This window comes from Aphelocoma coerulescens, chromosome 3 (genome assembly GCF_041296385.1).
Source record: "Aphelocoma coerulescens isolate FSJ_1873_10779 chromosome 3, UR_Acoe_1.0, whole genome shotgun sequence".
Classification (NCBI taxonomy): domain Eukaryota; kingdom Metazoa; phylum Chordata; class Aves; order Passeriformes; family Corvidae; genus Aphelocoma; species Aphelocoma coerulescens.
Window position 1 is genome coordinate 94,756,099 of NC_091016.1, and position 14,212 is coordinate 94,770,310.

At 35.9% G+C, this 14,212-nt stretch overlaps 1 protein-coding gene across 5 annotated transcripts in view; it reads right to left on the minus strand.

Annotated features, from left to right (window-relative positions):
- LOC138108531 (regulating synaptic membrane exocytosis protein 1-like) overlaps window positions 1-14,212 on the minus strand; it is a 182,866-nt gene that overhangs the window by 72,430 nt on the left and 96,224 nt on the right. For all 5 annotated transcript variants that reach the window (XM_069011330.1, XM_069011329.1, XM_069011333.1 and 2 more), the window contains one exon: window positions 11,613-11,725. In XM_069011330.1, the coding sequence (XP_068867431.1) occupies window positions 11,613-11,725 (113 nt within the window). The remainder of the gene's footprint in view (window positions 1-11,612; window positions 11,726-14,212) is intronic.

Below are 14,212 nucleotides of genomic sequence, written 5' to 3' on the forward strand. Positions count from 1 at the left end.
GGTTATTAATTCAGTCAAGATTGAGTAAATAGTCAACCTTAATACTGTAATTCTTGATTTTTGTTATGTTTAAATCCTTAAGCTTAACACGTTTATGGTTTTGTTTTATTTTATAAATATGATTATATCAAAGAACATTAGAACAATTAATCAGGACTGTGAAATGAATCTAAATTCTCTAATGGAGAAAGTGCATGAAATAAAATGTAATTTAGCACCAATTAGCTGTGAATTTATTTCTAAGCATGCAGTTGCATGAAACTACTCTAGAAAATCCAACTGTGTTCTTTCCAGCTTTGTTTACCATGCACATCTCAGCATATGTTGAACATAGCTCACTTCAGTGATAGAAAATTTTATCTGCCTGACTAGTAGCCTGGTAAAACTTTTACATGTTAATCATGAGAAGCAGAAAAAGAGTTTAACAGGGGAGCAAAAGCACATTAGCAAAACTGTAACAACCATAGGTAACAACACCATATGATCACATTGCTTTCTCGAACACAGCTGGTTACCACAGGTAACAAAAAACTGACATAAAATGTACTTCAAGAACTTAGCCTGCCTCTTAGAAAAATATGGATCTACTTTCTTTTAGGACCCCAATATTTACAGAGTGATTACTGGAGGTGTTGAGAGGCAGAACTACACAGTAATTTAGAGATCACAGCACTGTAATCCCAAAACCTTTAAATTCTAGAGTGGCCCTAGAATAAAAAATGAAGATTTACCATAAGTGTCTCAAAATAGTGGTACAACTACAATCAATATCAGGTGTGTAAACATGTTATTCTTTGGGTCAGAAGTCACACTTCAAAGAGCTGTAACTCTTATCTCTTCAAGAGCTGATGATTCAGACATGAGATTAGTCAGTGTAAAAGTAATTGAGAGAAGAGAACTCATTGATCAGACTGCTTAAATAAAGGGTGCAGCTTTATAGCCAAAGATTTTACTACTAGTAAACCACGGGAAGGTTAACAACAATGATGTACATAAACAATCAAGCCATGCAGGAGATAAAAGACAGACATATGAATGGAATCAAAATGTTATATTTCAATTCCATTAATCTATATATAAACCAGTCTGACTCCTGTAATCCCAGGTGTACTGGGTCTGGCTGGGATGGAGGCAGTTTTCTTCACAGCTGCCTGTTCTTCCAGTTGTGACTAAGTGTTGATACCACACCAGTGTTTTAGCAATCGCTGAGCAGTGCTTGTACAGCACCAAGGCCTTCTCTGTTCCTCATGCTGCAGCCCCCTGCCCTATCCTGGCTTCCCCCTGCCCCCAAGTAGGCCATGAGAGGAAAAAGGTGGGACAGGTGACCCCAACTGACCAAAGGGACCATTCCATATTGTATAGCATCATACTCAGAAATAAAACTGGAGGTAGTCTACAATATACAATTTTGTCAGACACTATTTGAAAGAGGCATGGAATAAACTAAAGAAAATAGCTACAGATCTCATTTGCGGCCTGCAATCTACCCTCAAAGAAAATTAGGACAGACTAACAGTTGTTTTTTCTTAAAGGAGATAGCCACTTAATTTTTCTAAGACTTTACCTGTTTACTAAGATTTTATTGCTAGTCATATTCCTTTTAATATATGAGCATTATGTTAAGATTTACAGAGTTACATCTGGTGCCACTTTGACACTTTGAGGAGTTGACAGCCCTCATCTTTATTATCATCCTCAGAAAACTACTATGGGCATGTTTCAACCCCTACATGCTGTTTAACTCAGGCAGAAGTTAGCACTGCCTAGAATCCTAAATGTTCAGAATATATCTATCTTTTCAATTATGTACAAAATAACACCACAATAATCGATATATTATACTAATATACTAGATGTAGTAGGGCAGATAAAGTTTTCCTTTTTTCTTTAATCAAACTTTTCTAGACAGAATGTGTCATATGGCATATTTCTGTTATCCACAGAATATGAATCTAACAATTCAAGAAATGCAACTTTAAAAGAAATTAAACTTGCATTAGCATCAACAACAGACCAACCCTATGAAAATCACTGAGTGCTGCAAAAGCAGCACTAATAGTAGTGGCCAGTGCAAAAGAAACAGAAGTAATTGTAAGGTCTAAAGTTCTCTAAGGTTTAAAAGGGTGTCTAAACTTTATATGATATGGAAAATTTCTCAAATGACATGATGCCTTAACACCCATCTATTAGGCTGACAGCAAAATGTATGAAACTTATGTGGGATCTTTTAGATAAAGATTGTACCACGGGCAGTAATAATGAACTAGCAAGGAACAGCAAAAATGCTGTAGATGCCTTTCTAGCTCTAGTTTTTTATTCCTGAGCTTTAACTCTTTAGATATCCACCTCTTTCATATTGCAACATTCATCAAAGAGACTCTTTATTCTGAAAATTTTGGAAAACAGTGCATTTTGTCAAAAAATAACATCTAAAAAGAACCCCCTCACACATTTCAAAAACAGGTAGGTAAGTCAGATAAGTAACAAGATACATGTTTAAAAAGTCAGGTGCTTAAGCACAGGAGCAAATTTCCATCACTTGCAGTCATTAAGTGAAAATAACTTTCTAAAGGACATTCTTTCTCAAAGCCAAGTATGGTCTTAATGCCAGAATGACTGGTGATAGTATCTGTGATTCCAACTGATAATCATACTGTGATTTTCTAGATGGTAGAAAACCTATGGATGTTTTAGCACTGGCTGTACCATTTTTTGTAATGATGAAGTCTGCAACAAACACAGATTTTTTTCTTGAGGTACTTCATATTTCTGTTCAAGACAGTCAAGATAGAAAGAGGAGGTGCAGGAAAACAGTATGACTTGAAAAACCTCCAAGTCTTACCTGCACTATTAAATGTCAGAGTAAGCTACAAGAAGAAATTGGCATCAAGATTTCAGATAGCTGTAACTCTTTCCAGAATATATCACACATCCATCCTTTATGATGCAAAATTTAAGAGGAAAAGTCTAGAAGTCTAAAATGGCGCAAAGATTTCTTACATAATGAAGTACTGAAAAGTAAATTGAAGTGAAAATTTATCTCATAAACAAATCTCATAATAACAGTGTTTCTGGGGCAAACCCAACAGGTTCAGGCAGGGGACCAGAGGACTACACTTATTCCAGAAGACAAGAGAGGCCTGACCTATTCTTCAATTTCAGTCTTCATATTAAGAAGAAAAGTCAAACAGTGAAAAACAGCTACCGCTATAGTGCAGTGTAGAAGTATGTACACAGCCTTTCTATATAGTAAAGCCAGGAGAATCATCTGTCTGTGCAACTTAGATGCTCTGTGGATGGGAATCAGGGGAAAAAAACTATCTGGTTTGAGGAATTATATATGAAATAATAAAAAAAAATCTGGTTTGAGCAGTGGCAGCTGAAGAAGAAACTCAGAGGAACTTAATGTCCATAACAAAGACAGGGAAATAAAGCAGCAATGAGATTTGGATGGGAGAATCCTCTAGTGCAGAGATGGCTGCGTGGCACAGAAAAGAGAAGTCACACTGGTACTGGACCAGGATGATCCATTTCAGAAGTAATACAGAGAGTGTCTAGCTCATTTCTGTTGATCCTTCAGGATGAGTTTTGCAGTATGCACACACAAAGTATCCTTGCAATAGGTTTCCTGCCTTTAAAGATTCACAGCAAACTCTACCATGAAATTTAAAAAGCACAGAAAATCATGAGCAGATAAATGTTTTGAAATATAAGGTAAGTAACACTGAAAAATCAATTTCTTGCCAAGATGAAGAACTTGCTATGACTTCCTTGAATAAACAACTTCAAAAAGTAATGGTGACATGCAGATAGTGAGGGAGATGCCTCTGAACCCTGCTCTGCCTGACCAGAACCTACTGTAGCTATTTCAAGTTTGCGTGCACAGATTTCCTTTCCATGGGATCTGATACTGCTCTGGACCTCCTCCCAAACATAATCAAGGCATGACCAAGGCACATATGCAGATTTCTAAGCTGGGAGACGAGCTTGGATCTCTCAGGCATGGTAGCCATCTTGAGCTTAAGAACTCACTCCAGAAGGAAGATAAGCCAATATAGAAACCTGAACTGGCTGATGCAATGTTCAGTTCTTTCTCAAAGAGTTTCAGGGGTGATCCACAGAGAAGCTTCTATGTAAAAGGAAACAACAAGAAAAGAAACACAGACCTCTTAAAATTTGAAAAAAAAAAAACAAAACAAACCACTGATTTTGGCAGCAGAAAAAGTCAGCATTTTCAAAATCTGCTGAAGACTTTCTAGCAACCTTTTCCATGGATTATATGGAACAGATGTAATCCATCTGCTTTGTTGCAGACTTATTTGGTCAGTGTTGTTCACCTCTGTAGTATATCCTTTCGCTCATATTTATCTCTCCTTCCACATAATGTCCTGTAATTCCCCCATCCTCATCTCTAATTCACCTACTGTCTATTTTTTTTACCTCTTGTCAGAAGTGACAATGGGCTACTGGTGTAAATCAGCTCAAATTAAGATATTTATGGTCCCCCAGATCTGCCAGCACTTCACTCTTCCTGCAGCTCTTCTTTTGCCCAGTTCTTTTTAGCCTCTGGGTTTAATCTGCAATCAGCACCCTTGAGCCAGAGGAATCTGCATATAAACATCCCACCACCTTCTACACATGCCCAAATCTTGGGCCAGATCCATCCAAATCTTGTGGAAACAAGCTCTTTTACAAACCTGTTACAGACAGTCTAGTTTGTCTGCATAAAGTCCATTGTTTTAAACAAAAAAACATCCACTGCAGCCCAAATCTTGACAGAGGCATAACCAACAAACAGGTAAGATTGATTTCTACTGTCCTGTTTGAGAGAAATATAAATACTGAGACAGAAATAATTTGTAAAATCAACCACTCTTAGCATTTTCTTAAGACATTTCATAGTATATTCTAAACATTGCAAAAATAACATGTAATTGCTAACACCTAAGTTACATATTTCTTTTTCATCTCTTTTTAACATTATCATGAAAACATACTTGTGTATGTTTGACATGGGTGTTGGATTTCTTAGCTAGTGGAGCAGCTGCTTTATTTTTACCTCATCATTCATCCCTTTGGAAAGCAAAGTACTGGCAGGAAATACTTTGATTCAAGCACAACTCATACTTTGGCTGTGACCCACCCAAGCCTGTATTCAGACCAGAATTTCCCAAGATGAACAGGACTCAGGCACAAAGGTTAGAAAAAGTTAATCAGTACTAGTGATGTTTATGCAGCATAGTATTTTGATTGTAACATTAAAAGGGTGGGATTTTTTAAAATTTTTTTTTCTCTACAAGCTTCATTTGCATTTTGATATAATTTCTACTTTCAGCTAAAAGGAAAAAAAAATTAGACTTTCCTGCAATGTGGCCTTGACAGAGACATAACAGACTACAGTTTTCACTTTGTGGGACAGCCTTAGACACCTGTTTTTTTGAGCTCACTGATTCTCTGGTATCTGCACAGGCATAGAGAATTCATTGGAGGTCAAATTCATGGGAGGTGAGCATTGTATGTCTGCCCCTAAAAACCTGCCCTACAACAGGAGTAACTTTCTGACATGGGACTGATTGGAAATAGAATACAGCTCATTCTTCAGAAATCTCTCTGCATACAAAAAATGGTTTCTGACTATAATCACCTTCAACTATTCCTAAGCCCACACCTAGGAAACATTCTTCACAGCTGCCAAGGACTGTGACTGCATCACATAGAAGCATGTGCTGTGCAGAACTGAAGAACAGTTTAGCAAAAATCTTAAGTCTTTGTGCAAACTTTAACTCAATCAAGCACCTTCTGAACCATGTAAAATACCACTATTAGCCCTGTTAAATCCAGTATATTGCATTTCAATAGGAGCATGAAAAATCACGAGAGAAACCATTTTGAGATTCTAAAGAGGGGCATCAGATAGCGTGGAGATATTTGAGAAACAACCTTTTTGCATGCTAACACTGTTAAATAAAACCTATATACGGATATGGAGTATATTGAGGGAAAAGGCAGTATCAACAGTTGCCAAACATTTGTAAGAAATTATATAAATATTTACCTTTTGTGGGAGAGTTAAAATTCTCTTGCTCTTCAATGAATTAAATGCACGGAATGATGGAAACAGAAAAAGAAATCAGCAAATTTAAAGTTAGATAAAGAAATGTGTTACATGTGACAATGGCGTGTACAGTAGGCAGTACTCCAGCATATGTAAAAGTAATGTAGAAAATTAAAGTGATAAACCATGACAAATAATAAAGCCTATGACTTTTTCTTTAAAATTAATAGGAACAATGATGTTACAGAGAACCAGATTGTGGAGTCTTTAAGTATTCTGCTAGAGAAATATCATGATATCCAAATTTATGAATGACATAAAAATCTTATTTTGTTTTAAATATCACTCTTACTTCTGAACCACACAGCACAATTTTAGATTCTGAAGCCTCTTCTGCAATAATGAGTGTTAAAAATTTATTTTCTATTAACTGAAATCTATGATACTCAACAACCACTGGACTATTAAAAATCCGTTTTTAAGGAAAACACAAAAGATTATGAGGCTTGAACTCATTTGCAAAAGTTAGCAGTGCTAAGAAGAATACTCTCCAGCATCAGTAAAGATTCCACAAGCTGCCTCAAAATACACAGTGCCACCTAATAATTTAAAAATAAAACCAGAAATATGGAGACAAAACAAACAACACTGATAGACTGAAATCTAAAACTGAAATGAGTTATTTTTTTTCTTCTGCCACTCAATTTTTATACCAATAGATTTGAAAAAAAATTTTTACTGAAAGGTTTTGTTCTTTTACCATTACCACAGCCATACTCTCGCAGCAACGACATTTCAATGATCAAGTACACATACGCAGAACTGTTTTCACTAGCACTTCTTTTTTTTAGGATCTTAAGTCAGTTAAATATAAAAAGATACTTGCAACTCAATGTATTATTTGACAACATACTGATTTTCTGTACAGAATTCTGATTCTTATTTGTTAAGAAAAAAATACTGGACACCAAAACACTTTGTTCCTCTGTGACGTAACTACCATAGTACAAATATCATACATATGAACTTTATACATGTAATCCCCATTCAGTCCCAGCAGAGTCTTTATGTAGCTTTCCTTCATGTAACAGCAGCACACACACACACACGTGCACTTCACCTTCCATACAAGCACTGTACAAAACTTGTGCAGCTTTTTGCAACATGAGCTACGATACAGCACTACCTAATGCTGGACACACGTTTGCTTTGCTCAGTGTCACCACATGAGCCCTACTGCTGTCACCAGATGCCACTGGAAACACACACAACCACACTGCTTCAGTCAGGTTTACAGATGCTCTTCACATGGAAACAGACTATTATCACAAACCTTACTCTCATTATATGACTTCTGAAATAGGAAACTACATTGTCAAAGCTATGAAGAAGAAACCATGCTGTGCAGACCCAAAAAGAGGCAGATAGAGGGAGTAAAACCTGTTTTGCACGAATTAGCCCTGAAAGATTGTTTCTATACTACAATCATTGCACATTTATATTGCTGGTTCATAAACGTCAACAGTACTTTTTTTTTGTTATTTACTTGCTAGATTACCTAATATAATCCCTACTAGCATCTGCTGGTGTATTCACTTCCTTGATCAATACATTGATCAACCATTATGCAAAAGTGTAGAAAACCACCCTCAAATCATATCCAAGCAAGAATTCCTGTGATGTTTGATAGCTGCAATGACAGAGGACAGACTGGATAAAGATCACAGAGGTATCCTTTATACAAAAGTGTAATTTAAAAACCATGCAACTACATCACAAAGTTCTTATAGAAACAGCTGAAAAGCAAAGTCAATGCAGAATTCCCAACCCTCTTTACAATTTGCACAGTTCCACTCAAACATGATGAAAATAAAAAACCAGTGATGCAAATCTCTTACAGCCCAGCACAGAATGACATACTGAGAATATACCATTGTCCTTACCATGGCTTAGAACTTCACTGCTTTAGTCACTGAGCCAAAACATCTTCATAGCATTAGGTCCTTTTATAAAATCATCCATTAATACAAAAAAAAGTCAAAACCACTTCTTTAGTAGCATAAGTTAGGGAAATGACTATTAAATTGTGATGTCTTGAAAACACACACACACACACCTATAAAGGACTAACTTTCAGTATTGAAACATCTCAAGACCTTTCAATACAACAGCATCTCAATGTGTCTTGCACTCTAATAAATACTGCTGACAGGGCTGCAAAGGAAATAAATACAACTATGTCTTCCTTGAATATGACTGTAATAAAAATAAAAATCACATTGCCTAAAATTACAGAAGCCTACAGTCTTAACTGCAACCACTTTTTAAAGTCTGCATGCTCTCGGATTGCTACTATTTAGTTTAAATTGTCTCAAGTGAAAATAACTATGCCTCTCCTCCACTCTAAAGCTACGCAAAGTTGCTCTCACCTTCAGAACATAATCACCAAGAAGCCTGGTCTTTTTTTGCTTTTTTTTTTGCCAGTGTGAATTATAATCTGTTTTAAGGTTTTAGTCCTCAAACTTGACCTTTTCCTCTACGTTGTTTCTCCATTCCTGATCTGTAGTACCAACACTATTTCTGCAATGCAATAAAGATCACTACTTTGGTCTTCTCTATAACAATTACCTCTCTGAGATTTTTTTTAAAGAAAGTATGTCTATTATTCAGGACCTTGCAAAACTACCTTATTTTCCCCTAAGTTGAATTTTTATAATTCTCAGAGTGCCAAACAGAGTAGTAAATTGGACAACATCATTTGTTAGAGACAAGGAGACAACCTTTTTTTAGTTCTAAACTTGACAACAAAATGGAATTTCTGAAATACAACCTCAGTAAAGCCTTATTAGCATGGATATGATCACTTACAATTGATAGCTAAAGATTAAAGATTAGTAGTCAAAATGTCACTCTGTTTCTCCACATGAAAACTGCTACTGGTCTCTTGCTCCTTCATTAACTCTCGTTTGTTCCATAATGAGAATTTTAAAGAGTAATAAACTTGCTTCACTGGATTCTTCTATGTCTCCTGAATGTGCAAAAGAGCAAATAAGAAGCCCATTCTTGATATACAAATATGCAATCTTTTTGCAGCAATCACTATGCCTTGCATAACATACTTAAATGCCTATATGTATACATTCAGATTCATAGATGTATATATTTCGATGAGTATTTGACCCTCATGAAACAATAGGATTTTTATGGAATGTAAAAAATACTTTACTATAAAAAATGATACTTTATGGCATATCATACAGGTTTTCCTTGAAACACAACACATCAGGATGACCATCAAAATATAGGAGGAAAATGCATTTTGAAATATTTCCAATGACATCTGGATATTGCACTAGATTTTGACATCTGTATCTCTGGTGACTGTGAATTTAAACCATTAAGGACACACTCCATTTCCAAGCACAATTAATGCAAATCTTTTACAGAACTCAATATGTTTTGGGTTCAATACTACATTAAGGTCAGATCACTTCTGGTCACTACATTTGACCCTGGTACTCATTTGACAGGCATTATAGAGGTGAAACTAATATTAAAATTTGGTAATGTAAATCAGAGCAAGTACTGTGGTCTTATGGCCTTACTGAATTTAATTTCTTGCAGTAGTATTAAGTTAGACATACTAGCACATGTATTTCAACAGATACTGACAAAATTCTTTAAACACGTGTTATAAAACCTATTCAACTTAGTACTCCTCTGCAAATATGTTCTGAGCCTGAACAGAGCATTAAATGTGGGTAAAATAAGAAAACCTCCCTTTCAGAAGCAAAGTCAGTCACTGAGATGAAACCAAAGTACTGTGCAGAGAAGGAAATCTCTTTAACCACGGATTCCACGTGCTGTAGTACAGCCACAGTGACACAGGCGGCACGATTTGTAACAACACAGCAAAGCACGTCGCATCCTATTTGCACATCTATAAATAAGGCGCAAGCATATTAAGCACAAGTGTAAACAAGAGTTCACTGAAACGGCATCACTTAACAAGTGTTCACAGTATCAACAGCTTTATAAACCTAGAGTACCTTTGGCCTTCTACTCAACTTTCATTTTTTCTTTCCTCTTCTGTACACATCTCATCTCTACTCATTTTCACGGTTAGTTCTACATTCATTTCCAACGCCTTCAACAAAACATAAACTGGTATCTTACTCTCACACACCAGTTACCAAGACCAGCAGAAAGATGACATATGAATGTGCAAAGGAAAGCCAAATTAAAATTAAAATTAAATTAAAAGCTGATTCATCATTATATATTGTACCAAGTTCTGAAATTGAAGTAGAAATATGGAAGAAAGTTGAAATCCATTACTTATTACATTTCCCTACAAAGCCCCCAACTTGCTAATATGCAGAAATAGAAACTCTGAATGTAGTTTGTAACTAGTTTATAATTCAAACAGTACTAGATTCACTACAAAATGAGAGGACCCGAATACAAAGTTTAAAGTTAATAAAAGCCACTTATATCAGTATATTAGTCATTCAAAATAAAAACATTTATAAAACAAGAGTACATTTTATGTGTGCTAATTGAGGGGTTTGTATGCCATCACAGCTCAAAGCCTTAACATTAATGCAAACTGATTGCAGATTAATGCAAGCCATCATACACGAAAACCTCATTGGTAATCTGTCATGATAAGGTGATCATGCTCAGCAACTTTATCTGTTCAAGAATGTGATCTGCTAACAGTTCTGTAATGCACTACAGTATTTCATCATTATAAGCATTTATTTAGTTTCCACAAAGAAAACCTTGCAGTATGTGGCAATCTCAGTTGTTGCTTGTAGTCAATGAGAAAACAAGTACTTTTCAACACAGAAGAAAACATGAATGTACAAATACTATCCCTTGTGCCACTTCATTTTACCATAACAACTCATTTTCTGTTTGCAGTATGTTGCTAGAAAAGGAAACAGTAATGTACATCCTTAGGAAACAGTAATGCACATCCTTATTTGATGTTAGGATATAAGAAACATCTTCTATAACCATTATCTTTTTCAGAAAAGAGCAGCACTCTTTGCCTGATCAGTTTACTCTTAAGCAAGAAAGGGGTGGTGACTTGTGCTCTCACATTTCCCATGGTAATCATTTTCATTCTTTACTCACTGAACTATGAACTCCAGAAGAAAAAAAGATCTGTGATATTTATTATTAATCTATGTGAATAATGCACAACAATAAATATAAACCACAAAATAAAAAATTAGTAAGACTGTCAAAATCTTTGACCCTGGTTTTTTTTTTTTGCTGATAACCTATTAGACGTGTTGGAAACTACCATGAGTCTAACAGAAATTTTAAACATAAAAGGGTACTAGAAAATTAAGGCGATTAAACCACATGTAATAATCCACCAGTCAAACTTCACCAGATTTCCCCAACTACAAAGATGCTTTCATTCTCTTCTATTGTTTTACTGGTAGAATTATAGCATTGGACATGTAGTTATGCAAGAAGACTTAATGTAAAGAAAGGTAAGAAATCAAAGAGTTTGAGCTATCACAAGCTCATTATTTGATACCTTGCTCTGTACTGCCACTTCTTACTGGAACTTGCGGTAGCTGTCTTCCCCTACGACTGCTGAAGGAGGTGTCTGCAGGAGGAGACTGCGTGGGACTTCCTTGTTGATGGGTTCTGCAAATGAGATTCAGATAAAAGCAAAATAAGGCAAATGAAGAGACGTTTTACATCTGAATTTTAAATACAATTTAAGTTGCAGGTACTGAAGATGGGTTTGAAAAAGTTTGCATTTGGTCTATGACATATGCACATACTCAAGTCTAGATACCTAGTCAATTTATAAGGCCTCACATTCAATTTCTCTAGCTACCTTCAACTATGGAGAAATTACTTCCTTTTGTTTGCTTGTTTATTTAAGTTATTTCTTTATTTGGGTTTGTTCGGGTTTGTTTTTTTTTTTAATTTTGGGGATTTTTTTGATAAATGAATAGTGAAAAACCATCGAATGAAAAGCAGTTTTTTAAGAACCATTTATGATTATGACTCACAATTTATATATATTCTCCTACACTGGTACAAGGACAATATAAATTGCCACTTTTATGTTTTATTAGATTTAGTATTCCCTTTGTGCTGACGCAATAATTGCACAAGGCCACACAGAATTGGACAGGGACAGAAAGTATCTATTCTCATAGGATAGCCTGTGGTTTTTCCCAGAACTCAAAGAAGGAAAAAGACCTTTAACCTTTGTATTGGGGTGGGGGAAGGGAGGGTGTATGTGTGTGCAATTGTCTGTGTGTGCATGCAAAACATGCACAAGACTTTTAATATTCATATCTAAGTAAATATCCTAAACCACTTTGGCTGAATTCTAGCTAGCACTGTTTCAGAACATCTTGGCTACTTGATGTCTTATTCATAGATACAGTTTTGGAGTGTAACACATCAAACACCTTCGGAACCTAACATTTAAAATAAGTATGGGCATCTATGATAACTGTGGGGAGAAGGTTTAAGAAAGTAAAACAAAGATGAGAAGCAGCAGATCGCTGATGAAAGCTTACTGTGAAATGCCCTTGCCAGTTATAGTAATGTCACTCTCACTGTAGTGAATAATCACTGTTTATCAAGTCCCAAGTAGATAATTTTTAATTTAAAGTAGCACATTTGTGCAACTTCAAAATACTTTTGGCTTTCACTAGGTAGATCAGCTGACTTTCTCTTAGCCTGTAAGATCAGAGTTAGATGTGTGAACAACATGTGATTTTCTGCACAGTGTTTAAGAAAAATACTTTGATCATTTTCATATGGATACAGAACAAAACACAACAATGGAAGGACGAGACACAGCCAACCTTTTAATTTGCATAACTATTTAAGTTCATCAGCAAGAAGTACCATCTGGATGGTGAAGATAGATGGCATAAAGGATATGGGATAAGTATAAATACCATGAAGAGAGAATAATCTACAGTGCCAGAATGAGTGAATGTGCCATGTATGCTCAGAGAAGTACCACACCACACTGAAACCTTGGAGGCAGAACATGAAAGCTATGCTGGACACATAATAGCAACCTTGTCAGAAGTGGAGAAGGTGGCGCCGAGCCTCCGGATGCTAGGTGATGTACAGGGCATAAGGGTCTGACACTAGCCTGCTCACTCGACCTGGAGCGAGCGTGGTGTTTTCCCCTAATGACTGGATGCTCAGTCGTTCGTGGGGGTGGAAGTCCCCTTCTAGAAAGACATGGTAGCAGACCCCTAAAACATCAGGGCCAAAAAGAAACTGTTCAGTTGTTAGCTCCAGGCACACCTTCCCAATGCCCCCCTCCACAAAAGAACATTGCAAATCCTGGCTGCGGGACCAGGGTTGAGGTTTCACATGAAAGTTGTTAATTCTGAATGCAAATCCATTTTCAAAATGACAAACTGCAGAACACTCACCACTGTAGATACACACGACCCTAACTGTGGAACTGTTGAACTGCAGTGCTTACAGTGGACAGTTGGCCAAAAACTCTAGCTGCACCCTAAACACAGCAAACACAAACTAACAACACGTATGACAAAAGGACTAGCACAGAGTAGGCTATGAATACCTGGGTTTCCCACAAAGCATTTCTGTTTCTAAAACATACCTTTTATCTTTATTAAAAATATTAACTGCATTTCAGTTAGTGACCTAAAAAAGGACAATATGGAAGCACATCTGTGTTTCCCTTAGTCTCCTTTACAGCTTGAAATAAAAAATCTATTTATGTACTTGTAAGTACTAAAACAGAAATATAGTTCTAAAGGAACTCTAATGAAAGTACAATTCATATTATGCAGTTAAATGATTAATCATGTCAGTATAATAGAGCATAATTACTACTAGTTCAATAACTGCATACACTACAAGTATAAGATAACCTGAAACATTCAAGTTTGTAGAGTGCCAAAATATTCTAACTGTGCCTTTTTACTCTTTGGCTTTCCAACAGGGCAGCCTTTTGTGAATGGTACTACTGTATCACAAATTATATCAGAAATTTCAATTATTGTGCCATCATTTCAACATGGGGTGGTTTTGTCTGTTGTTTTTGGCTTGTTTTTTTTTTTTTGTTTGTTTGGTTTGTTGTTTTTTTTTTTCAATTTCTGCAGACTTATGAAGTCTCCC